Genomic DNA, 27,457 nt, shown 5'->3' with positions numbered 1-27,457 from the left:
GGAAAGTTCCTCCCAGGGAAAGCAGGGTCCTGCAGCCGAGGCTGCCATGGACACCAGGACTTGCAGGAGAGTGGAGGGAGCAGGTGGAGCTGGTGGAGGCAGAAATGACCTCCAAGGAGCAGAGGAGAGATTATACTTTCCTCCTGGTACTTCTATGCCAGAGCACTGGAGCCATCTGACCCCACCTGCCCTTACTGATCTTGGCTGAGGTGTCTTAAATAAATAAACCAACTGAGCTCACAGGGAAGGGCAATGGCTTGGGTAGGAGGTGGGGATTAGGAATAAGAGAAAAACAGCAAATGGCTACATGCAAAATAGGCAAACTAAGTACATAAGCCTACTGGATTTATAGATGAGATATTGGCACATACCAGGAACATTTCAAGCCAAATGTATGACAGCATTCCTTACACCCCTCCCTCCCATTGCCATATCCCAGCTTAATGTAAAGCCTTTTGGCTTCCAAGGGCTTGGAGCTACGTTTTATTGTTCAAACAGGTCAACAATTGCAATCAGATGTTGACTCCAGGCAATGCACAAACACGATGATCTGTTAATGTACAGCAACACTTGGATGGAGTTCCAGGATTTTTGCTGCTGTGAACAGTTGTGTGTGATGGCAGCAGGGCCTGGTGTCTCCTAAGGCTGCCTCAGAAAACCAGGAAGCTGATCCATGTAGTGCCATGACAAAGAAGCCAGTGTGAGATCAGTAAATGAGCTCTGTTATTAAAGTAAGCAAAGACTCCATTTCTGGAAGTCATTTTGGGAGGACTCTCACACCAACTGTGCTTTGGTTTGTTATAAAAGCACGGAATGGTTTAGGTTGGAAAAGACCTTTAAGATCATCGAGTCCAACCCTTAATCCAGCACTGCCAAGTCACCACTCAACCATATTCCTAAGTCTTTAAGGGTCCTTTAGGAAGATGCTGCTCCCATCTCCAAGAAGTGTCCTTTTAGCAAGGATTGAGCTGGACTGGGACACAGACAATGGCATCTTTGGAATGGGAGAGGATCTTAAAGGTGTAGCTTTGTGCAGCTGTCTGCAAAAAACATCATTACCATGCTGGGGGGAAGTTAAACAGCACAAAGATTCTGCCTAGTGCCTACAACAAAGACACCCAAAACACTTGGCACTGGAGTAATTCCATTTATTTCACACCAGGGCAGTGTGCAGCCAGGTTACGGAGAGACCTTCCCAACGGATGGGACACTTTTGCTCCAATATAAATTTCCACATGCTCAGCACTGTTCATTATTAGGTGGTGCCTGTGGAGCTGCTCCCAACAAACACACAGCGAGGTGCTGCACACATGGAGAACCACCTTTCCCAAAAGCACCTCCAAAATGTCCCTCTCCCCAAGCGCAAGCTCCAGCTCAGGCACGCACAGGGATATCCCAAACAGAGCCTGGCCTGCTTTTTCCAAACAGGAATTTTCTACTGTTCTGTTACTGAGCACAGACCTTGCAAGGCATCATTCAGGTATTAACATCCCTGTGCTTTATTTTGCAACCTAACCAGGACAAGACCCATCATTTCCTGATTTGTCAGCACACTGGGAACTCTGAGATGTCAGAATTTTACTGCCACATGACCTTTTACACTGACCACAGCTACTGAAGTTGGCTTAGATTTAACCAAATCCCAGTCTCAGTCCAGTATTAGACAGATGCACAATGTATTTACTTACAGCTTCACTCCTCTCTCTTAATTTTCATGCTGTTTGGTTTGCTTTGTATTTTTGTTTCAAGTTCAGAAACCTTATTAAAGTTGTTGTGGAAAAAATAAATTTATTATACAACATACTTAATTTGTTCAAAATTGAATGATCCTCTTTCCTATTTTTTTGTTTTGGCTTTCATTTACAACTGGTTCCATTCAGTTTGACTGTTTTTATCTTTTCTATTTATAACCAGCACCAAGAAGAAAATTACCATGGATACAGTACATATGCAAAGTAGCTAATGGAAAAATATATACATTTCACTCTGTAATGAGAAAACTTAAATGATATTATTGCCATGGAGAATATATCCCTGTATTATAATAAAATATCAAGCAATAATCGACTGCTAAGATTCTTTTCCACCAACAAAAAATAGCACCATACATGAGATAGTGAGAATCTACACTCAATAACACAATTGTGCAACTAGAAATGTACAGTACTTTAGTAACAGTACAGAGTATTGTTTACAATATGGAAATACCACCACTGTAATCAAAAGAGCATCAGACTCTTACCAACAACTAAAAAAAAGTATTGTCATAGATACACTGAAACAAACAGCTTTTCTTTTCACCAGAATGTGGTAACTGAGGGCAGAGCAGAGCTGTGAATTCATAGCAAAGCTCCTATAAAATGATACAAAACAGAAGTGCAGGAGTACTGAACAGAGTTAAATTTGTTATTGTTATTTTTCTGGCTATTATAACATGGGAAGGTTATCACCATATGAAGTAAGAGAATGGAATAAAATGGAGCTGTGTTGTGCCACCAGTTTTTAATTAATGTTGGGGTTTGATTATAAAACATAAAAGGTTGATGCATGCTAATCTGTGAGAGCAAGGGAGGTGGTTTTTTCAGTGCTCAGACAGTCGAAAAAATTCCTTGTAAATTCATGTTTCCTTAGGTAAGACCCAGAACTCGGATCCAAATGTCCTTTGGGTCCAGAACCCAGGAGATGGGGACAGGCCACAGGTCTAACCAGCTTTGTATCCTGCTCTGGACAATGGCCAGAAGTGAATTATTACTGAAAAACAGAAGAACTAAAATCCTTCCTTCTCCTATGCACCTCTCCAGGAGCCCACCTTTGCCTAGAGAGGGTGACAGAGCAGCACCAGAAGGAAAATGTTCCCTGTTGTTGAAAAGCACCTTTGATCACCAGTAATGATAAATGCACACGTTATTCTGCCAAGACAGCAGAGAAACCCAACGGCAAATCCTTCACCAGCCCAACCTGAGTGTTCCTAATGCCACAAATGTTCAGCACAGGGGTGGCATTTTATTGGGCTGGGCCACTTCATGGGCAAATGTTGCCCATTAAGAGAAAAACAGCAAACTCCAAACTGAGTGAGGGATGTAAAGGGACCCAGAGGTGGCTGTGGTGGCAGGGAGGCAGCAGGGACAGTCCCAGAGCCAGTGCAGGCAAAGGGGAAAATACTGCTGTGAATTATCAATATAAACCAGGTCCTCTGGGCTCTGATCTCTTGGAACTTTCTCCTTAGCAGTTCTTCTACCTGCTAATTTGCCCCACTGAACAACACCCTGGTATTGCCTAAATCTTCCCTGTCACCCCTGCCAGCAACATTTTCCACTGATTACTCGTTAAGTAGTTACACAACCTCTGTGTTTGGGTGACAGGGTGGGAATAACAGAAAAAGGAGGTCTGATCCTGATTGTAAGTCGCCAAAAAAACACCCAGTATAATAAAAAACAAGCTGGAATCATTTCCCTGATAGAGAAAATCATCTGAGGCATTGGAAAGCAGATTTGTTTGAGACAGGCACTCGAGAAAAAAAGGGTGTGCAAAGGTGCCTTTGTGCATCAGGCCAGCCCTGCTGTGCACACACACTCAATTTGCACTAATAAGCAGAAATGCAAATGTGAAGCCCACACTGTGTTAATCTGTGATGAACATTATCCCCCTCCTGTGCTTGAAAAATTTAGCCCTTAATAAAATGCTAATAATGCGTTATTGCAGTGAGGTCCTGGATATGGAAAGGACTGTCATAAGGAGGAAAAAGTTGCTTTAAAGATATGTTTGGTACTAAGAGTCTTCACCCCTCTTTGCACTGAAAAAAAGAGACAACAGCAACAAAGACAACCTGGGGCCAGGTGGGAGCTGCAATCCAGGGGCTGGGGGAGTAGCTGGGCTTGGTTCTGTGCTCAGATCCCAGGAGTAAAACAGTCCCAGGCAGTTCTAGAGCGAGTACAAAGCTGCAATTATCCAAAGGGCTCTGTTCCTGTCAGGAGGAGGGGCTGAAACTTGACCACGGCCCCACTGGCCTCGGACCCTGGCACGGGAAATGATACTTATTGGAGCAAGACGTGATAGGGAGACACTGATCTGTGTGACAAGGGAGGGGACAGACCCTGCCCTGGGCAGAGCTCCTGTTTCAAGCCTCACATCACAGAGAGGAGTTTGGTTTAAAGTGCAGAGACGTGGAGGAGGCACTTGCTGAGTGCTCTGATAGCACCAATCTGATAGCACCAAACCTGACAGCACCACAACAGCGGGACAGGGAGCATTCCAATCACTGAGGGAATTCCCAGCCCTTACTGAAAGCAATGGAAGTCTGAACCTTAGGGCTTCCAGGAGCTCCAAGTTACACTTTGAATGTCTTGTATCCCTGACTACTTTTGACTCAAAAGGCTACATAACCTCAGCTGTGCTCAAGAGCCCAGAGACAGGAGACACCTGCTGTGCTCCCCACTACATCCTTCTCACAAAGGTTGTTCCAAATCCAGTTTCTGTTCCAATTTTATCCAGTTTCACAGTCCTCATAAAAACCAACAAGTCTCATTATCTGATTGACTTCTAAAAACTGGAGAGAGATTAGGCCAAGCAATCCCTCACTGAGCTCTACTGGATGGAATGATTTCTGGCTGAAATGGTTCTTGTTTAAAAAAAACCAACTATCTACGGCTGTTAAAAAGCTTCCATCTCATTAAGCCCAGAGAAAAATTAGGTTTCATAAAAGAAACTCTACTATTCTGGGGGAAAGAGAGAGAGGATTGTTTTTTAAAATTAGAAAGAAAAGCAGTCCCTATTAGTGGCTCTAAAAATATTACTTGGAACGTTGGATATAATTATACTGAGTTTTCTGTAGGATTTTCAGAGATGTCCATCCTCTGCTATCAGTTTTAAAAAGCTTTTACAGCAAATCCTCTCTTTAAATTAAGCCTTTCATTTATGCATGTCCCTCCGAGCCCACCCTACAGAGGGATAACTGCTGGGAGTTGAAAACATCAGATGAAAGCCAAGATTAAAAGATTTAGTAATGTCTCTACCTTTGCTGAATTACTTTGCCAGAGGCCTTCCTCCATGGAGGTACCATATGTGATCACTTTGCAACTCTTGTCCTTTCCTTTTTATGGTAGCAAGCCATCCAGTGGCTGGTGATTTAATATATTAAAGTAAAAAGCATTAATGAAAAATGTAAGGATGTCAAAACACTCTAAAACGATTGGCTCCTTGAGACGACCCTTTCTGGTTGTTGTTTTTCAGGTGGATGAGCGGATGACTTTGGTATCCAGTCTGTAGAGTTGGTTTCAAGTCTCATTGGGTTTGCTTTGGGATCCACCACGTTGTAGCAACTCGTGAAGTTCCAGTACTCAGACCTACTAGTCTGTGATTTACACGCCAACAGCTGGAATACTCTAGGAAGTGGCACAGGTTCATTAACTCTTCTGCTGCATCTTGTTTGCATAAAAGTCTCTGCAGGTCTGGCAGCAGCGCTGGTACCACCGCATGTCCTGGCACAGGTTCTTCTCCCGGATCACCCTGCAGTACACTGTCCACTGGTCCCCCGTGCACTTGTAGGTGAGAGCAGCTTTGGGGGAGAAAACAGAGCACAAACTACCAGATTAGCCAGGGAACAGCACGGCAGGTGTGATCAAAACCCTGCACCTGAGGGAAGAGGGGGCCAACCTCGCTGTCAGCACCGCGGAGCAGAGGATGTTCCTGCTACTGAAGCATCTTGGAGGTGCTTCCTTCCTTCCTTGGACATGCAAACCTCCTTGTGTTTCACCTACTTTGTCTCAGTGACAAACAGGCCTGGATGAACAAAAGGACTAAAGCATCAGCCCAGATATAAGCCCATGAACTCCTCACAGCCAATGGGAAGCCGTGTGATGCAGCTGAATAAATTACACATCTTGTGAGAACATCTGAGACAGACCTGATGAATCTGAGACTTTATATAATAGAAACTGAGCCACAAACAAGGCTAGGACTAATATTTTAGAGGTCCAAAGTCCCTCAAAAGTTGTAAAATAAGACAGAAAGCATGTGGAGGCAGTGACATGGCTCAGGTGCCTGAGAGACAGGGTAAACCCCTTGGAATGTATCTTCACTGAGACACAGATGTAAAAGACAGGTGAGGTGACCACATTTAAATCCTTCTGCAAATGTTACCCAGGATGAGAACCATTCTGGAGTGGGGACAAGGCAGCATGGGTTTTGTAGACTACTGGAATTTTTTTCTGTGTAATTTTTTTTTTTGGTGATGTTTCCATTGCAGAAAACAGAAAATCCTGTTTAAAGATAATCCAATTAGAATTGCTTATAAGCAAGAAGAGCAAAACACTCAATGGTATATCTTTCTGTTAATATCAAATATCATTGTTTCTGGCCCTGGTGATTCCAAGCCTGGTTTAGAAACAAAAGCCTCCTAAATTACTTGCAGATTACTTTCAGCAGGGACTTGAGCCTCCTCAGTCTTCTAAACACGTGAGCGTTTTATTGCTTTGTCCTAAAACGTGAATTAGGATGGATTTCTTGTCTCATCAGTGTATCAAGGGCTTACTTCTCAAATGAAATGTTTTCCTTCCACTATGTTCTTAGTGCTAAAATATCTGGGAAGTACTCTCATATGTTCTTTACCAAAAGGGGTTAGAAGCCCCTCAGCGTGACTGAATTTGCAAGAACGACAGTTCCCATTTTTTTTTAAAACATCTGGTAAACTTTTGGGAAACAAATTTCAGTTCAGAAGCTTCAAGTTCACTCCTAGTTTGATTTAACACTGGACAGCGCTATTAGAAAATGGTTCTCTATTATTTAGCAGCTCTGTGTTTTCAGGTGTGTCAGAGGCTTCTCAGCCTACGAGACCAGCTCAGCTGTAGGGAGGAGGTTGTTCTTTCTGGTAAGTCCTTACAGCATTGTTTACAACCCACACTCCTGCACCAAAATGTGATGGGAGGCACTGATGTGGCTGTGTCAGTGCAGCTGATTCATTAATTTAGCTTCATCTTACTGGTGATGATGTGTGAAATGTAAAGAAACCAACTTGGTTTTCGGAGCTGTGGCTGAACACACAGGGATGAAGTTTGGAAAGATATTATTTTTAGTGTATTTATCTTTGTATCCCCTTATAAACTGAGCAAATGTGATGTGGAAAATCATGGGGTTCCCATAAATTTGTATTAACAGAAGCCTTAACAAGTGACATTTTTTAAATCCAGTGTTAAGGTGTTTCAGGAAACAGATAGGTTATCACCATATTCCCACCTCTGCCAGGGACACAGGGGATGCAGGAAGGGTGAGGAGAAGGACAGTAACAGAAAATCACAGGAAGAGGTTTGATTTGCCTCCCTGGGCAAATCAATTCATCAAACCACGTTCATGTGGCAGCAGATGAAAGGAAAAAAACCCAAACACTGGTGCTCTACCTTACAAGGTCATGTAGTTCCCTTGGGGCACCGATGAATAAATGATCACACTTCACACTCACTGCAGCACAGGACGAGTGTGGAGGTGTTTGTGATGGAGGAAGGTACAGCTGTCAGCTGCCTCACCTCTGTGATCAACCAACCAATCACCCACCATTTGCGTGCTCCTGTTGCTCTCTCCAGTGCTCTCTACCAAGCGCTCCAGCTTGGGCAAAGTCTAAGGCAGGGATTTGGTAAGACACACCCACACTAGACCTTCAGTCTGGAATCTGACTGGGGGTGCCCTCTCCTAATTTCTGGGCAACCTCTGAAGCCCCACTTTTATCACACCGGGCTTTGCCTGGCCCTTCCCAGGCACCTTCCCCCCAAGACCCCGACTCACCGAGCCTGGGCGAGGTGATGGTGTTGACATTGATCCTCTCGTTGCAGACCTCCTGGTGGCACTGCCTGTAGGCTGCTGGCTTGGACAGCACCGGGCACTCGCTGCCGTGGCGCCCCGTGACCTTGTGCATGCACTGCACCACCCGGGACTGCAGCCCCTTCCCGCAGGTGGAGGAGCACTGCGGGAGAGAGGACACTGAGACAGGCACCGGGCAGAGGGTTCCAGATCTTGCACACCACAGAAGTCACTGCCAGAGCTGAGTGTGCAGCAGACCAGCAGCTCACTGTGGTGCTGGGGACTCAACAACAGGGTCATGGTGTCAGCCAGGGACCTTCATACGGCTGCTGGGTTTGTCCAGAAGGATTTTGCACCTTCACGGGGAGCTCTGGGCAGAGGGACTCTGCTGACACAGGGAAGGAAGTTGTTGTCTTTCTGTCTGGACTGTCTCTGACTGTCCCTGTGGATGCCCATGATTCAAGCAGGCAGAAATGCAATCCCCTGCACTGGCCATGAAGAGGCAAAGCTGGAAAATGTACACTGCTTAATTATGGACCAGCAGCTTCCGCCTCCCTCTCCATGAGGGACAGAGTGGTACTGGTTGTCTTGGTTTAAAATTTCTCTCCAAGACTTGGATGGTGTAACAAGGCTTCCTCCACAGACATGATGACCACGGCCAGGCACTGCTATAAGATAAATCCCAGGATTACAGCAGAGGCTGGCAGCTCCTGCATGCCCAGACCTCTGAGAAGCTCTGCTCCACACAGAGAGAGAACACATCAGGTATTCCAGCATTCCCTCTCATCTGTCCCTGCTAACTGTCTGGCACTTTTCTGTCCTCCTGGGAGCAATTGCAAACTGCACTCACGAGCTCTGGCTGCCATTAGCCAGGAGGCCCAGGCTGTTTATATGCTCTCTTTGTTGTCCTACAATGGGAGTCCCTCCCTCTCCCTCCCTCTTCCTCTGGCCCAGTCATTTGTGATTTACAATGTCCTACTTGCACGCTGCTCAGTTTTAATAAAGCAAACACAGGGAGCACGGGGAGGTGCACCAGCTGGAGTTAATAAAAGAACCTTGTACTTAACATAAAGAAACAATGGGTTGCAGGACTTGGGTAAGATTCCTGTTTCTGCTAAAGCCACACACAAACAAATGATGGGGGAGAGGAGGAGGTGAGGGAACACTCGGGAGGTATCAATAGGATGATGCAAAAAAGATAATTTTTTTTCTGTCCTCTGCTGTTTCTGACCAAAGTCAAGACACTGAGCTTTCTCCCAGAAAAACATCATCACCTCAGAGTGGTAATTCTCAAAAGGAGAATGCCAAACATTGAGGAGGCTCAGAAGATGAGCAGCACTGAGGCTGGACTGAAGTCCAAGCACAAAGGATGTGTGTGCAGTGTGGATGTTGTAAGACTGGCATCCAAGGGTAAAACACATGGATGTGTGTAGGCCTCTTCTCCCATCCATGAGGTGAGTACAGCAAGGATGTGGTCATTTTGTTCTGGAAGTATCACAAGAAACCCTTGCTGCTTCTCAAAGACCATCTGATACAGCAGGAAAGCTTTGCTCTTCCTCTGATTTTCTCCTTTAGTCACTCACATTAATGACAGTTTATTAAACACATTTCTTATATTTGGTGAACTCACCAAGTTTGTATTTGTCCTTCTCTTAAATTTCCCCCATGCTCCACTGCTCTTTACTCCTATTTTTTTTCTCCCAGTGCCTTTCTCTAGAACTGAATTTCTCCATTTGGAACAATCTCTGGTTCAGACCCCTCGTGGACTTTGCCATTGAGTCATCCTGGGGTGTAGCTTTACCTCCATGTTTCCAGCTATGCAGCCCCCTCCAGGACCTGGAACTTTTGTATTCTGAAGGCAGCTGTTGTGCTATATTAAAATTCTACATGTATTTTGGAACTTATTTTAAAAAAAATAAATAATTGTGGGGGTTTTCTGTTTACAATCTTCTTATTTCAGTTTAGGGTCAACTAGTTTATGACAGATACTATTGCACTTCGATTTTCAGATGTTGGATTTACATAGAAGTTTAGTCACTGACTATTAATACCTCAACAATAGTTATGGATTTAGGATTATGCTGAATGAACCCTTCTCTTCCATTCCCTACAGTGAGCTGTTCCAAAAAGCAATTGTTAAAGTCCCTTATTGAAATCCCCTTTGTAACTTGAGCTTCTGCAGTGAGATCTGGGCAGTTCCTCAGTTTTGGGTGTCCCTCTGCTCTTCCCCAGCACCGTGTGCCCTCAGTGACTTCCACCAGCCTGGAATCCAGCCAGGCATGGCCACTGGATTTAAAGTGAACAGTTTTTATCCTGAGAAATGCAACTGTTAGGCCCTTCCACATCACTGGTCAAATACAACCTCTAATCCTCAGGATTTCAATGGCACTTTTGCTCTTCTCAGTGCTTTACTAATCTTAACCCTCCCCAAACTCTTTGCAAGGGGAGAGAGTAGTACATCCATTTTACAAACAGAAAAGCTGTTACCACACAGGCATAAAACATCTCAGGCCATGAGGTTCCTTCACATGATTGGAACACAGTGAGTCTGAAACCTCTCTCTCTGCCTTGTAAGCACTCCCTGTGCTTACAAATGCTCTTAACAGAGGGGGATGGGGGGGGGGGAAGAAGAAAAAAAAAAGAAAGAAAACAGCATTTTTCTCATCAGGTGAATCAGGTTTTCAAATACCAACATACAAACACTCACCTACCTTTGTCTGTGTTCCTGTCTCTGCATTTGTTAACCAGCAAGGAGGGCAACCAATGAAACCTTTTTCCACAGACACTGCCAACTCCAGTCCTCAGACAAATAACAGCAGAGTTTTTGCCTGGAGCAGTTTTATTCCTTCTCCTGGGAGACTGGGATCATCACCTATGCTATGCAATTAGTTTTTCACAGCCAGAAAGACAGATTTTAACATCTTTCTTGAACTCTTTAGGGCTTGGCAGCTAAAGGAAGGTTGGACATCTGGCTTATTTTAAGACGAAATTTTCAACTCTACTTGGATAGTCTCTTTCCCAGGAATTTCAATAGGAAATAGGAATAGATACAAAATACATACAAAGGGGGAATTCTTACTCATGCTGCACTATGAAAAGAGGACATCATTATAAGAGGCATAAAAATCAAACTCCAACTGAACAGCAAATTCCCATAAATACCTTCCCTCCTCCTCTGGACAGCTAAAGGTATTGCTACAGGCTCTCTGTTCCCAAATGTTTATGGAGCAAGCAAGCAAATCCACAGAACAATTTTCAGCACTGGATTCACTAGGGAAAACCCATCAGCAAGCTGCCTCCTCTGGGAAGCTGGGACTTGGACAAGGGGTTGAACAGAGGTGACAAAAAGAAAAGTGGATTTTCCCTTCCTCCAGGCACTGCCAGTGCTGTCCCTGTCAGGAAAATGCACATGCAGAATTCATGGAGTTTAACCATAATGCCCTAAACTGACAATACAGCCATTGTAAGGTGGAAATCTACCCCCATGCAAAGATCAAAGGATTGCTCAGCACTGTAAAATAGAGAGGGTTAATGAACAGTTACAAAAAAATGGACCTAATGAGAGCCCCTGTAACTCCCAGTTCAAACTCGGCCTGAGAAGGCAAAAGGAAGACAAAAATGCCTCAATTCACATTCTTTGGCAGCAACATGCAAGCCAGTGGGGATATCCAGAAGGAAATAAACTCACAAATTGTCAAGGCAGCAGCTGCATTCATCAGCTTAAAGATTTACTCACTGAAAAACTCCAACCTAAAGAGTAAGCTCTGATTTTTTGGCTGGAATGCTATTTCCACCTTAGGATACTGATCTGAAAGCTTGCAACCTACCAAAGGTGCTGACAGATGTCTAATTGCTTTGAAAGCAAATGCCTCAGGAGAATATTAGGTATTAAAATAGAATGAATTTACAGTAAGTGCTGAGATCTGTCAGGGCCTTCATCAACTCCTGATCTACAAAAGACAGACAGAGAGGGGAATAAGAATGTATGAAGCCAGGGTAGAGCTCAGGAACACATGAGAGAGACCAGTCCAAAGAATCCCTGTGTTGAGGCTCAGAGGGGACAGAAAAAGTACAGATTTCCCACCTCAGGCTGTGATCCCTTCAGGACAGGCCGTGATCCCCTCAGGACTGAGTGGGATCAGGAATCATTGCTCATGCCTTAGCTGAGGGCTGCTGGTGAGGCAGGGATACACTCAGACCACACATCACCTTTAAAATGTCACTTTTCTAACCTCTAAGGGACAGATGCTACTCTTTTTTTGTAAGAGACTTGCTTTTTCCAGCAGAAGGGCACAGCACCCCTTCAGCCAACCCTGAGCACACTCCAGTGTTTAGAAGGCTGATTTCTTGGAGGGAGACACAGTTCAGGATGACACTCATAGCTAAGCTGTAGGCAAGATGTTTTTTTCTTTAAATTCATCACTCTGCAGCCATCTGATGTTCAAAGATACTGGTTTGTCCCCAGTTTGCTGTAAGTTGCTGAAGCCAAGGATAACACTGTGGCTAAAGCTCCAATACTGAGCGATCCAGTCACGCTTTACTGACTTCAGAGTTCAACTATTTCGAGGACAGGGCAGAGTGTTTTTTCCCTCAGGGGTCTTATTTCTTGCCTCTACGAAAGTCAGAAAAAAAGCAAGACAAGTTCCTATCAATAACAATCTAACCCAGCATCTGAGATGAATGACAAAAGGTCTGCAATTGCTCTACTCCTTAACAATACACATAAGTGTGTTTTGAAAGCCAGTGCTCCACACACCTTCACATCAGGCTTTTTATGAGTATCACTAATTTAAAACTCCGCAGTTCTAGCTGAAAAGCAGTGTGCAATATGCTTTCATAAACACCAGGTCCACTTTCACCACGGCATCATGCTAAAGAAAGAAATATCTGCCTTTTCACTGATAAGATCTAATTAGCCTGAAGGAAACTGTAAGCTGTTTTTCAAGCTTCCTTGTTCTTTTCTTTTTTTTTTTTTTCCTTTTTTTTTTCTTCTTTTTGAACCCCAGATCTGTAAAAGAACATATCTGGTCTTGCTTACAAAACAAGCTTTCATTTGGAAACTTCTGTGAAATGACTGATTTGTTTAATTTAGCCATGGAAAAAAAAAGCAGCATACCCTTCTGACTCAGTATGGGAAGAAACAATAAATTGTGGCAGCAAATGCTCGTGGCTGATGTCAGAGTATCTTAGCAGGAAAAGGGAGAAGCAATTTTTGCAAACTGCCTACAGCTGTGCTTTCAAACTGCTCGATCCTGAGACCTGACCAGCACATCCAGCTTGTCTCAGTGCACAGTTCAGCTCGACTCTGCCATTCTGAAAAGTTCCATTGTGTCCAGAGAGTTCAGAGATTAAGGGCTGAACACATGAATATTCTGGGTAGTGACAGTGTCCCCAAGTACTCCTGCAATGGAGCCCAGGTGGATGCTGATGAGGAAATGTCATTTTATCCAGTTTAGAACTCAGGCAGAACTTACTTCTCACAGGGTTTCAAAGTGGATTTCAAGAGCAGGATCAAGCAGAGCTGTGAAATGATGCAGTACTGCCCACAGAGTACCACAGACATCTATAGCACATGTGCAATGTTTGGATCTGGGGAAGGTACAAAGTGGAAATACTCCAGAGCTTATTCCACCTGAAAAACTGCAAGGAACTGATGGTGAAAAACACCCAGTGTAAAAGGTATAATGAAGCTCATTTTAGTCTACCCAGACAGTAATGGACAGCCATGTAACCCTGGGATCACAGAACTCAGGCCAGGCTGGATGCTTCAGGATTCCCCCTGTCCCACAGCAGCATGTGCTGCTTGTGCTGAGCAAGGCTTTTAGGGGCTACCTGAGCTCTAGTCCCACCCTGAGTCCTGCCCCAGATGTGAGCCTGAAAGAGTATCTTGGGAGCCAAAGCTCCATTGAATGCATTATTAGTTATTATTAGTTATTCATCAGTTAATGATCAATGCTACCTCAATGCAATTTATTAAAAAAAGTAATTAAACCAAGGATTCCTTCAGGATTATTTAACTTCAGCAAGAGGCTGCTCATTTCTGCCACCTCAGTCTTGCCTGAGCATTCTCCAGACATGGAGCTACTCAGCTTTGACATGTTGCTAATTAACACTGCATTTCATCTCTCTGCACAGTCAATCAAGGGACCACCAGCAGACTGATACTAATTGCTCCTTAAAGGTGTTCTGGAAGACTGTCACCTTAATGCCTCAGTAGTCATTACAAATCTCAGAAGGCTATTGGAAAGACTGCAAAATTACAGCAGTCCCTGCTAATAATATATATGGTGTGCTGTAAGGATTCAAGAGGAAAATCCTCTCAATATATGTACTACAAACTTAAAATGCTGAATTACTACTGCTCATATTTTTAAAAACATGGTCCCAGACACTGTAACATCTCAGAGTAACTCAGAGAAAATGATTGCCAATACATTTGAACAGGCTTGTCTTTCACTCTTTCTTCTTTTCCCCATTAAAAGAAAAGAGTAAAATAGTCACGATGGAATTTCATTTCCAATCCACTGATCTTGGTGTGGAGGCTTTAACTCTCCATCAAAAAAATGCACTTAATGGACCAGGCTTTTAAATAAAAATATCAAAAAAAAGAGAAGTTACTCTTCCAGTTAACAGGATCACTGGAGGCTGTACTGGAATATGAGACAGTAACACTGAGGCAGAACGTGCTCCACTTCAAACAAAACACTGATTGATCTGGTCTTTTTGTAGCACATTCTCCTTTACTAAGGAACCTTCAAAATAATTTGTACTATGGATGTTCCCAGAAACTCCAGCAGAGATGAGCTGTGCAATTTGTTGTGCAATGGAGGAGCAGTCACTGGCTTCTGGAGCCAGCAGTGCCCAGGGGAATGACACAGCACTGCGATTGGCACCTCTTCCCTTTCCATGCCTGGGTTTCCAACTGGAGCTGCACTGACTGGGGCTGGCTGTTAGACCAAGCCTAGACCAAGCTCAACCTTGCTCTGGTGCCATTATGCAACGTTTACACCTCTGATCAGAGCTGAAGACATCCCACAGATGTGGGGACAGAGAATCAAAGAGCAAAAGGGGTGGGACTCATCTCACTGATGACTTGTGCAAATTAAAGTCCTTGGCTGATATAACCAACTTTGGGCCATTTGTCCCCGTCTCCTGTGGCGAGGGGTGTTTTGAGATCAGCTGTTGGCAACACAGGCTGTGGTTGCACATCAGTGACCACGTGCCAGAGGAACAAACCACAGGGAGCCACAGTTCAGAGCAGTCCATGGGGCAGGACTTAAGATTTAGGACACACTGATGCTCTGGCTCCTGGTCATGTCCAGGACCACAGAAGCAGAGGGTTTGAATCCTAAAGCTTGCTGGGTCCTCTCCTGTCACATCCAGTTCTATCACCTTCTGGAGAACAACTGATGTGCCCCAGTGAGGCCTGGAGACAACCTCCCAGTGGTGCTGAATGCACCCAAATCATGGAGCTGTTTGCTGGGGCAAAGTGGCAGGGAAGGGTCTGTCAGCTCTGCTGTGCCACCGCAGTTTGAAGCCACCATTCCTCCTGCACAGTTTTCTCTCGATTCAACAAGAAAAATTATTTTCTCCAAGGTAGAAGATGAACTTAGTTATGACCTTTACGAAGAATTAACAAGTTGTCCATGGTTTATCATAAACAGATGTTGGGTCAAGCCATGAATTTGTAATGAATGTTAGAACAAAGGGCAGTTTTGCTTCTATATTTGTAACAGCTTTGAATACACCTCACAAACCACAGCTGTCCTTGATTTACTCTTCTTATCATGTAATGGGAATTAATCATTAAAAGTGAGGCATATAGAGGATTTTGTTGATGTTCCCAATCATTTGGAGCTTGGAAAATATGCCTTCCTGGCACTGGAAGATTGTAGAGTATTTTTGGAAAAAAAACAAACTCCAACCCCAACATGTTTTCTGGTGCACTGCAAGGCTGGGGGTTTATCTCTCAGAGAATAAGACCTACTGTAATCCTGCCAGAACAATTAATTTGCAATTACAAGTCCTTGTTACCACCCACTGTGATGAATGACTGCTGATCTCCTGTATGAAACACCTCAAGGTCTGGCACAAAGCCAGTATTTTTCTTATAGGAAATGAGGGTTTTTTTTCCCTCTCCCTATTGTTAATATTCTCCTGGGATGAAAATCCATAGCCAGGATTTCATAGGCTCAGCAAAATACTGTAAAGGAATTGGCAACTACTGATGCTCAGGGAGGACAGGTGGCTATAGGTGGTTTTTCAAATGTGCTTTATCACTACTGACATTATTTGGCAACAAGAATATTGTTTAATGTAGCACTTTGCCAAGCTGATCCTCACTAGAGCTGTCCAGTTTCTGGAGTGTACAACTTTTCTGAATGCAGTGAAAGTTGTGCCAGGGGGTTATAAAAGATGTAAAGTGGCAGAAAAAAGATTTCTCCTCTGCTTTCTCTCCCAGTTGAAGCCCAGTTTGACGTGTCATGTATTTATTTTCACCTCAGAGCACAAATCTGGGATGGTTCCTACCCAAAGATTTTGCACAGTCCATCAGGTCAGATCCTGCTCTGCGTGGCACGGGCACAAGCCTGTGCTAACTTAAGTGCCTGAATTAATCTGGATTTACACTAATGCAAGAGAGACTGATATCTGACCCACTGTGCTGAGTGAGATCCTTGGCTTGTGGCCAGTGGGTTGCAGAGAAGAATGAAAGACAGTTACCCTGGATTTACATTGGGTTATCTGAGATTAATACAGGCCTAGTATTTACAGAGCACCTACTGTAACTGCAAAGAAAAAATATGGCAAAGCCAACATGCTACAAGGCTCCTATGTGTCTTTCCTCTTCTAAAAATCTTTTCATTGGGCTAGGTAATATAATAGGTTAATGAGCTAAATTGTTGCCTGAGGGACAGAAGTTGCATGTTTAAACTTCCACCCACAGAGCTGAAAATGCCCCTTGTGAAAGTCAGTGCTAACGATGGAGTTTGTAATTCCACCTTCCTTGATATAATACCAGTTTAAAGGAGAACAGTAAAAAAAATATAACTGGGAACCCTGAACCATTCTGTGCCCTTGGCTCCAAATACAGCACTGCAGTCACAGGGCAGAATTAGAGTATGTCGAGGTATGCAAAATACTGAGACAATTAAGTGAAACTGGAAATGAAGAAAAATCCATAAAAATCTCATGGAGAACTGCTCTTGCTATATAATCTTGCCCCTCAATTATAACCTAGAAAGAGTCCAAAGGCCAGTTGGAGGAAAGGCACTCAAAAAATACAGCCTTGGCCTGTACTTCTGCACGTGAGTGCCTTCACAGAATCATAAAGGTTGGAAAAGACCTTCAAGATCAAGTCCAGCCTTTGGCAGAACATCACCCATGGCACCGAGTGCCACGTTAACTTGATTTTTTAACACTTCCAAGGGTGATGACTCCACCACTTCCCTAGGGAGCCTGTTCCAACTGAAGAAAATTTTCCCAATATCCAACCTGAACCTCCCTTGGTGCAACTTGAGGCCGTTTCCCCTTGTCCTGTCACCAGTTGCCCGGGAGAAGAGCCCGACCCCACCTCCACACAACCTCCTTTCAGGTGGCTGTAGAGAGCAGTAAGGTCTCCCCTGAGCCTTCTGTTCCCTGTTACATCACTGCAGGACCTGAAGGGGAGAGAGCTGAGGATAGAGGGGGAGTGCTGGGTAGCCAAAAAGCAGCCCCTGGTGCTGTTCACCTTCAAGCACCACAGATCTGTCACCACCACAGGTAGGCAAAACTCCATCTCCCCCCAGCAGGCCAGCAGCGCATCCCACATCACGTGGGACACGTCCTCCATGACTCCAGTGCCAAGTCTGACTCCTGCAACTGCTCCTGCCAGCTCAGCCTGGAGAAGGGGAGTGGTGCAGCCCCGGGCTGCGAGTCCTGCTCAGCTTCCCAGAGAGCCACACACACATAAAGACACACTCTGTTCACAGGCTGCCTGCATTCCTCCCAGGAATGTAATCCTCGACATAAAGTTTGTCAGCAAAAATATAATTCATCATGAAAGAATGAACTACTGTCTTGCTAAAGCATCAAGAGGCACATTTTCAGCAGTCTGGGAGGCTGAGGCAAGTGTTGGGAAACTGAGCAACCTGTGTTTGTTCTTTTGACCAGCACAACTACAACAGAAATGCAAAAATGCTTCCAGCACTAGAACATTTAACAGCTCAGATTTCAAACAAGGAGGAACTATTTCAAAGTAGAACGAGTGTACAGAGATGTTTGTTTCTTTAGCTGAATGCAAACTGGATGTGGAATTTCCTCTTGGAAGAAAGGACTGAATGGGAGATGGCTTGGACTCCCTTTTCCATATTGCATCATATATAAAAAAGGATGATATAATGAATTGCAATTCTAAAGAATCCGGGCAACAATAAAAGAATCATTTCAGGTTAACACCTTCAGTGGGTCTTCTATTTTGTTCATAGACTGGGGGTCAGAAACAGTTTATTTATGAAACTTATAATACCAATGCTGAGTTAAATATTAAAAATAATAATTCTATCCCTTTAAGACAAGAGGTTTAAAAGAGAAGTGTCTGCAATGCAGAGAAGATGTGGAGGTTCTCAGTAACAGAACAACTCTCTGTCTTCAGAATTACAGTACAGCCTGTTAATCTCAAGCACAGGGCTAACAAAGACATTTAAATTAAGTTTACAGACCTGGCCTTATGTGTTTGCAAAGCAAAGGAGATTTATCAGTTCCTTGTGCAACACCTGAAATATGCTGCAAATACATTGGGAATATACAAACATGACAGCCAGGACTGCTTCCTGAACCTGCTCAGTGAGCTCCAAAAGCTTTCCACAGCTACAGTACACAGTAAGGACCATCTGCAAATAAACCTGACAGAAAATAGAATAAAATTCCTCTCCCTTAGAGCATGGGCAGTGGCTGCAGAGCCATTGCTAAGGCCAGTGGACAAGGTTTGGGCTGGTGGGTGCAGGTTTCAGACCTGCACGGCCCTGCCTCCTGCCCTCACCTCCTCTACACAGGGTCTGAGAACATAAAACAACTCATCTGGCCCAGGTTTGGAGGTTTTACTGCTGCCCATCTGCTGAATGCAACAGGATCCAGGACCTTATACAGGATAACCATATCCACTGCTGTCAGAAGTGAGTTATTTATACAGGGCTGGGAGCTGTCCTCTCACACACAGAGTCCATGTGTTCTACAAAACAACCACTACCAATATAAAAATAACACTCTGTCACTACCACCCAAACAGCCTGTTCTGTTTACAAGTTGTATCTGGACTTGAGTTTTTAAATGAGGTTTCGCCTCTTTCTTACATGACTTCCCGGCATCTTCAAAGGATCTTGGTTTGGGAAATTAAGGATCCAAGGCCAAATCACCAGGCAAGCTGTTTGCACACAAAGCATCAAAGCCCATTATTTTAATCCGTGATAATTATCACTGTTAGCTAAATCTTGCTTCCCTGATGATTCTTAACAATAAATAACAAATGCACAAGAAAATTAATTGCACAAAGTTGTTTGTTCTGAGATCAATTTGTATTAATGGAAAAAGTTTCCATCTTAGTCAGCACAAAGCTTCCTCACAGTGATTTTTACAGGACTGGGAACAAATGTTTTACAGTGGAATTTTGCCCTGGAAGGATGAATTTTAAAGAGTTCACTATAATCTAACTGCTACAGACTTCATGTTTCTCCTTAAAGGAGGAGCTGTTTTAAGCTGGAGTTGCTGATAGCTGTAAAGTCCCCCTAAGTCCAAGCCCTGCATTAAAGCTTCTGGATCCTCATGATGAAAATCCTTCTCTCAGAATTTGTGAAGAATTGAATTCCACACCAAACATTTCAGCTATCTGTGTTTCTGGAACAATAAATTCTCTTCTAAGAACTGTCCCTTCCCATACCCTTGTCTAGCAATCCAGTGGTGCCTTTTTTTACCCTTCTACTCAGAGAATAAGAATCTAATTGTGTGACCTAAGTGTCCAGTCAGAATTAACCAATATGTCTAGAATTTTAAATGCTCATTATAAACCAAATCCAAGTCCAAGAACATCCTGCTGGACTCACACAGGGTGAAATTCCTGGGAAGCAGAGCACTGGCACAAGCTCTCTGCAGACAGGAGGAGGACACATATGCAGCACATAAGTTTTTTGTGCCCTCGTGCACAGGGAAGATCCTGACCCTGAGTTAAGAATCACAAGTAACAAGTGATTTTGCACTGAACCTGCCCTCCTCACATGCAGACATTAAATCTATCAACAACACTATTTACTGTGAGCAATGTACAACTGCAGCCTTCCCAGCAGTGAGTCAGGGTCTTTATCAGATTGGAACTATTCACACAATGCTGAACTTTGAATCCATGTCATCAGTGAATACACAGTTATTTCATATTCCTCCCTACAAAGAGAATCTGGGGCAATTTGGCATGCCAAAACTTTTTAAAACTCCACAAATAAATAACTAAATAAATACTGTTATTTCACCTGTTAACACGTGGGGACTGTTTGTTTTGGCCAGCTTGCACGGACTCTGAGTGCCAGGTTATGAATAAAATAATGTTCAATACTCTAAACATCTTGTGATACAAATTCCTGGCTCAGCATAAATACAGACACTTTGTATGTGGCAGGTTCCTCCTGCATTCTCCAGCACTGACACCATTAAATCCATGTATCTATGACAGGATAGATACATAAATAATTGCAATTCCTACAAAAAAATCCAATCACTGATAAGCCAATTTGCCCATCCTGGGCCTCTGCTTCCTTGGATTTTGCCTGCTGGAGTTTGGGTTTTTGGAAAGCAAAGTGCAACTACTGTATCCCAGTGGTTTCTGCACATTCTGTACATTCCAGAACACAAAGTAGGCTTTTTGTTTTAAAGAACAGGACAGTTAGAAAGATACGATGAAAACCAAACTGGAATATAATATTCCTGGGAAATTACAGTTCTCTATGCAAACACAGAGTCAGCAATGTAAAGGATGCTTTAGGAACAACACTGGCAAAGGCTGAGTTTCTGACACTGCCAGGCCTCCTTCCCAAGCAAAACCAAGCATTACTTTAAGATCAGAATGCAAATACAGAGCAGACTCTGCTCTGGTTTAATCCACTGCATTCAGGAATTCCACTGATGTCACTGCAGAAACCAAGTTCAGAAACTAAGTTCAGACAGGTCTATGGAAGGTAAACTCCAGCCCTGAGGAGGGGACTAATGGCTTTGGCTCTGCCTTTAAACTCATGGCTTTCTTTCATTTCAGGTGGTTGGAATGAGTCTAGGACTGGGCTATGCTGGGTAAGTCCCAGACTAGGCTGAAATTCAGCTGCACAGCTCTAGTCTTGCACCCATGGTAATAAAATAGTGTATTGTCTGGCTCTGCATGCAGGACCTGCACAGGGGAGAGGAAGGGAATTGAGCTGGGAGTGCTCTCAGGTTCCCTCTGTCCCTGCTCAGGCTTCCCTGTGCCTCTCCACAGTATTATTCAGCTTAACAATGGTTCTCCCAAACCTCCAGATTAATCACGAAATACCAAAGCCCAGCTCTCTTCTCAGCTCCACAGTGATGCTTTGAGGGAGACAAAACTCACCACAGCCCCTCGTGAGATCCCCCTTTTTCTCAGTGATGGGGTCCTAAACTCTTTAACTTTTTAACATAATTACAATCAAGGAAATCAACCTCCTGCTAGTTACTTTTTAGCTTGCCCAGGCTGGACAAGAGGCACCTCCTTAGTTCCCTGCACCCCTGGAAGATGCTGCTAATGAACTCTTTTCCATAGAATTCAATCTGTCAGAACTGTTCAGAGTCTGCTTTTTGAAATATGAAAAACAGTTGCAGCATCATTTATAAAGTAGCTTTTTGACAAGTCCACCTGTGGTGGGAGCCTTGTGTGGGTTTTGCCTTTGGATGGTTAAGCTGTCAACTAATATTCAGTTTTATCCTGCTTGGAATACTTTTCTCTAAAGTGATTTCTCTAAAACTTGATGGTCATGTTCATGAGCCTCTGTTGCAATGTTTGGTTTACAAATGGCATAATGGGTGGGTTTAAAGCCTAGCAATACTTCCAAAACCAGTTAAACCCTTCCTTTCCAAATTAAAATTCAAACTTTAAATTAATACAGACAGCTCTGTGAACATCTTTGCACTTAGAAAAAAAACACAGGTAGTGTTTGCTGTTAAATCTGTTGTTACCTTGGACCAATCGCCTGTTTTCCACTCGTAGCAGCCTGTGTGATCCTCACACTCCTCCTCATCTCTTGGCCTGGTGGCTGCATCACATTTGCCTTGAGAGTTTGTGCAGGTCACTGTTCTTTTCTGGATCCCCTTCCCACAGTCTGCTGAGCACTGCAAAACAGCAGGGATTTGTGTTTTGGTACAGGGTGCTTAGAAATGACAATTTTTACCTTGCTAACACAGCTCAAAGGAAAAGCTGGGTTTGTGAACACTGAGGAAAACTGTTAATCTGCAAGATTTTATTACAATAATCTCAGCCACTCATAAATGAGTAATTTGGAAAGCATTGTACCTGCTAGTGAAATATTTTACTTATGAAAAGAGGCAATTCTGAAAAAAAAACCTTCTTTGAAAAATATCAGCTGGCTCTTTGCTGGAATTGGTGTTACAGATGAAAAAACCCACTAAATCTGGTGTTTAAGAGCTCATCATCCATACTGAGAAAGTACACACTGAGATTTACAACACAGAACTGCCACATCCCTTGATGTATCAAGGGTGATAAATGGTGGTGATAAATGCAATTTTAAATCACAGTAGCCTTAGATCACTGTTATGTTTCTGTAGCACAGCTTGGACATATCATGGCAAAATCACAGTTGTCACGTGAAACACCTTCATCCATCCATCACCTTCACTTGTTGGTTTGTCACATGCTCATCACTATGTAAATTCTGAAGGATTTTAACAAACCAACATTCACGGGAGTGAACACAAATTACCCACAAATGATTTTGTGCCTGGGCTCTGGGGAAGTAGCTTCTAAAGAGCAGGGATATCTGGTCAACCAGTTGTTATCTTTGCCAAAGGTTGGCTGGAAAATCTCTTTTAATGGAGAATTTGTCTTGATTTCCTTGACTGTACTAGGTGGGAAAATGACACTGGTACGAATGGAGACCAGATTTCTGTTCTCAATAATCAGTTTGGTAACAGAGCACCAGATCTGCTGATGCTGTCACAGCCTCCTAAATCCACGTCCCCACTCTGCCTGCTCTTCCCTCTCATGCCACTGCAGTGGTGAAGAGTGAGACATTTTCTTGCAGAGCCACTGGGGACAGGAAAAATGACCTTTGTACCAGCTGAGATAAAAACCAACCTCCTCTGGCATGTCAAGTTTCTCCCCTTCAGGGGATCAGCAGGGAAAAGACAGTTGATCTGACACTGAATAAATAGCGAAGATATGAGATATTCTGTGAGGTCTTTTGAACGTGTTCCAAGAAGCTTCTCCATCCAGGGGGTCTGTGCTGGAAACAAGCATCAGCTTGATATAAATTACATCAAATGGACAAATCTCAGCATGCCTGTCTAACCATCTTAAAAACACAATCCAGGCAGCTCTGACCTGCTGCCCTTGTTAAGGACGTGAATGACAAGCGTTTATGAGCTGGCAAGCAAACAGACATGCCTTTAAATACTTCAGAGCACCACAGAGTGACTCCTTGGAAATCTGGGAAACCTTCCACTCCATCTACTGTGTGACCCCCTCACGGATGGAACATCTTTGTGACCAGCACAAGGTACAGTTCTGCTGGATGCATGGATGGATCCTTCCAGGCTTTGCAGGATTCCAGCAACCGCTTTGCTGGGCTCCTCAGAGCACAAGACCTGCCAGAGAGCCCTAAATGGTACCTTAAAGCCATGAATTTGCCCCGAGTTGTACAGATTTTCCCAAATTATCTATCATTTTCCTCAGTCCCCAGGGGCTGCACTCGTTCATCTCAAACTACAAAGCACAACACATAAAATCTTCCAAACGGTCCAATTTACTCCAAGTAAATCAAGCTGAAGTGGGAGTGCTTTTCACAGTAGGAGAAATCTCTAGGTGGGTTTTACAAGCAAGTCTGGGAAAAACACCAACTGTTTGTTCTTCCCACAGCTTTTAAGCTATTCACAGATTAATTCTGCATATACTTCCCTAGACAAAACAGCATGTGCAAGAAAGGTTTCCAACAGATCTTTGGTGGTCACATATAAATCACCCCCTTTAAGAGTGTTTTTACTTTCCTCAAGTCCTCTGTTTTCATGACAAATTTTTTGATATAGAGATTTTACAGAGACTCCACAAATGTGCAGTCCGTCCACCTGAGATCATTATGTCTTATTTTATTAACAAATTACTTAGTTAAATACCCATGAGTTTTTTCAAAGGAGCAACACAATTTTGCTGTTAAAACACAGTTCTTTTATCTGAAGAAAATCCATATTTTTTTCTACTCTAGCTCCGTAACAGTAGAAACATTCACCTTTTCCTGACAGTCTCTATTTTTGTCATTAAAAATGGGTTGAGCAGTACTTTGTCCAAAACAATCCCAAGTGTTTGGCAATACAAGGGGAACTTAATTTTTTCCACGATGAAGATTGCATTGGAATTTGCTTTGAAAACAGACATTTTTGACTGGGGACCAGATATCAACTGTGTTATACAACCAAGACGTTCAAAAACATACATCAGAAAATTGATTTATAAAATGATATCACTATTGTGATATTTATTCCACAACATCAGATTAAAATGCTAAGGAATAAAGTGATTATCACTGAAGAAAAGTCCTAGGTATGAGAAGTGTTCACACTGGCAGAGCATGAAATGTGTCCTGGAGTCAACTGTGCTACATAATAGCAGAAATGTGCCAGAATAACAAATTTAAAAGCACAAGTGGACAATTATATCCCTGACAAAAGGTAAATAAATGTATCAAAGGAAAAGTAAACCAGTATTGAAAAAATTATCTAAAAATGTTGTGTATTTGCACACGAGTTACGTGGTCACAAACATGGAAGATTTCCACTCTGGATTTCCACTTTTCTCTAACTTGACTTCATCCATTCCATAAAAAGGAGAGAGAAGTGCCTGGGATTGTTAACAAAAGACTCAAGTAAAAATTCCACATCTACAACAGGTGGGAACTGCCCCATCAGAACAGTGTCAGCTACAAACAGTTCAGCTGGTTTAGCTGTAAGAAATAAAGAGGGGAACGTCTATGACACACAAAAGACCTACCAGACAACTTATTAAAATTTCGGTGTGTTTCTCCACATCTTTTCAAATGAAAGAACTCAGGAAGAACACGAATATCTTGCACAAGTGAACAGATCCAGCACCTCACTGAAAGGAAACGCTGCTCTCACTTAACTATCATGTCTCTTGCCAAGCCAAGATTTCCTGTTCAGAAGGTGCACAATGGAATCCCACTGTGCTCGTGAAGAGACACTGCTCCTCAGGATCCCTTGTATCCTGAGCTCCTGTGACTTTTAAGCCCATTTCTAACAATAATATTTTGCAAAAGCTCTTTGACAATGTTTTAAACAGGAGTTCACTGTTTCAAACAGAGATGAGTAACAAGGAATCCTTCTCACAGAAAGGGCTGTTGCTGGACAGAGCCAGGACACAGCCAGGCTGGAATGAGCCTGGGAGAGCTGGAAGTGCTGCACCAGGAGTGAAAGGATCTCATCATTCAGAGAAGCCCAACAGATATAATATCAAAACTAACATGGACATCCTATCAGGAATGTTACTCACAAAGTACAGACAAAATTGCCCTGGATTAGCCAAGTCCTGGTCAGGAACTGCAGGCACATTCCCAGCTCACTTTGCTGCTAATCAAAACACAGTCTAATTGCCTAGGCCATTTACATCAGAAATGCATTTATAATACCTGGGGGAAAAAAAATTAACTCTGCAGCTACTGAGAGATGCACCTTTTATACAAAGTATAACCAGCTTTTTCATGTTCCTGGAATTAGACAAAGGAAGGCTGGATAAGGCCCAAGGATTGTACATTCTCTGCAACATGCAGATGCCTGATAAATCTGGTATTTGTTTCATACCACATTTAAATGGAGACAGAAGTCCTGGTGGGTTGCTACACTTCTGGCCTCAGGTCAGTGAAATGTTTTTCCTTCCTGGTCAGAGTTTTCAGATGGAAAGATATAGTTACTAAAGCATATCTAAACCCTGCCTTAATAACTCATCCAGTATGGAAATCAAACCTCATCTCCACAAATAAGAGTCCTACCCAGTGCTCCAATGCTGGGAGTTTGCTGACCACGAGAACACGCAGAATTTTAAGCCCTCAGCTGTATTAAGGCAGAGCTCTGTGCAGTCTGGCTCCTTTCTCGAGTGAAGTTCCTACCTTTGACCACTCTGATGCTTCCCAGATGGACAGGCAGTCCCTTCCCTCACAGCTCTGCACCGGGCTTGGTTTGTTGCCCAGGCAGTAAAGGTCCCTCGTGTTGACGTAGGTGCCGTTCTGCAGTTGATAAACACAGGTCACCTCCCTGTGCTGGACACCCTTCTCACAGGTGGCAGAGCAGGGACTCCAGTGGCCAGTCACCCACCTGGGAAGGAGCCAGAGAAAAAATGTTAACAAACTGGTGTGATAAAACATTATGCTTCTCTTAAAACCAGTGAGAAATGGGCAGCAATTCCTGGATTCGTGGGTTCTTTGATGGTGCTGCGTTATCATCACACTGAGATCACTGATTACCTTTGGGTGTGCAAAGCAGGAGAGAGTCAGGATACAAGTGAATATTCCCTCCTGACTCCATGCCACGCAGAAACAGAAACTCTGCATCACTCTCTTTAACCCCACTCTCTACAGTGTGGCTGTGTTTTTCCCTCAGATGAAGACAGACTTGTGTGCAGACCATTCTACCCCACAAATATTCCTGCCTTTGAGAGGTACCTGGGCTGCATCTGCAAGCACAGCATCACTGCAGAGACCCTACCAACAAGCTGGGATGTGCTATGGCCAGGCACCTGGCCCTACAGGGCTTTCCCACATCCAAGACCAGAACCAGCTTCTCCAGCCCTACATTATATGACCTCAAAGCATAGAAATCCTCTACATCCTGGACCTTTAGAATGCAAAGACATCTCCTGCCTCATTTCTCAGTCACTCTCTCAAAGGTCACTGATGAGATTTCACTTCTTGTAGCTGGGCTTTCCAGGATGTTTAATTGGAATCTCATCTGTTTGAAGTTTATGGCACTAAGGGCTTCAGTCCTGGCCAGGTTCATTCACTCTGGCCAGGTGCATTCTCAATTGCATTTAACTGCCAAGGCTCAAGAAGTATTTAAAAAGACAAGACTTCCCCTAGAGAAAGGATCCTACAATGTGGTTTCCAAGCTGCTGTAGCCCACCAGGATGTGCTACAACCCAATCTGGATTGGGGTGGGGGTGTTTCCCTATGACCATCATTCCTCTGAGCTGTGGGATTCATTCACTTCGTGAGCACATCTCAAGTTTCCATTTCCTTCCCCTTTGATCAAAGTGTGCTGGGAACAAATATATGGCCTTTTTTTGTTGTTGTTTGCTTTATTATGTCTTTAAAGACTCTTTAGCAAAAACCCAGCCCAACACTGTGAGGTGTTTGAGTTCCTCCGAAATAGGGAACATATTGATGCCATGAGGGAAAGGAGGCATCCT

The 27,457-nt window shown here is 43.5% G+C and overlaps 1 protein-coding gene across 1 annotated transcript in view; it reads right to left on the bottom strand.

Moving 5' to 3' along the window:
- Positions 1 to 1,762: 1,762 nt before the first annotated feature.
- ADAMTS17 (ADAM metallopeptidase with thrombospondin type 1 motif 17) overlaps positions 1,763 to 27,457 on the bottom strand; it is a 165,563-nt gene continuing 139,868 nt past the window's right edge. Inside the window, exons 20-23 of the mRNA XM_027714826.2 lie at positions 26,163 to 26,367; positions 21,988 to 22,140; positions 7,774 to 7,951; positions 1,763 to 5,554 (exon numbers count right to left, since the gene is read on the bottom strand). Of these exons, the coding sequence (XP_027570627.1) occupies positions 5,403 to 5,554; positions 7,774 to 7,951; positions 21,988 to 22,140; positions 26,163 to 26,367 (688 nt within the window). The 3' untranslated portion in view covers positions 1,763 to 5,402. The remainder of the gene's footprint in view (positions 5,555 to 7,773; positions 7,952 to 21,987; positions 22,141 to 26,162; positions 26,368 to 27,457) is intronic.

The sequence above is a fragment of the Pipra filicauda genome, unplaced genomic scaffold, assembly GCF_003945595.2.
Source record: "Pipra filicauda isolate LSUMZ 115617 unplaced genomic scaffold, ASM394559v2 scaffold70_size2993248_pilon, whole genome shotgun sequence".
In the NCBI taxonomy this organism is placed as follows: Eukaryota; Metazoa; Chordata; class Aves; order Passeriformes; family Pipridae; genus Pipra; species Pipra filicauda.
Note: the sequence above shows the minus strand (reverse complement) of the source record. Positions and strands in the feature narration are given on the sequence as shown.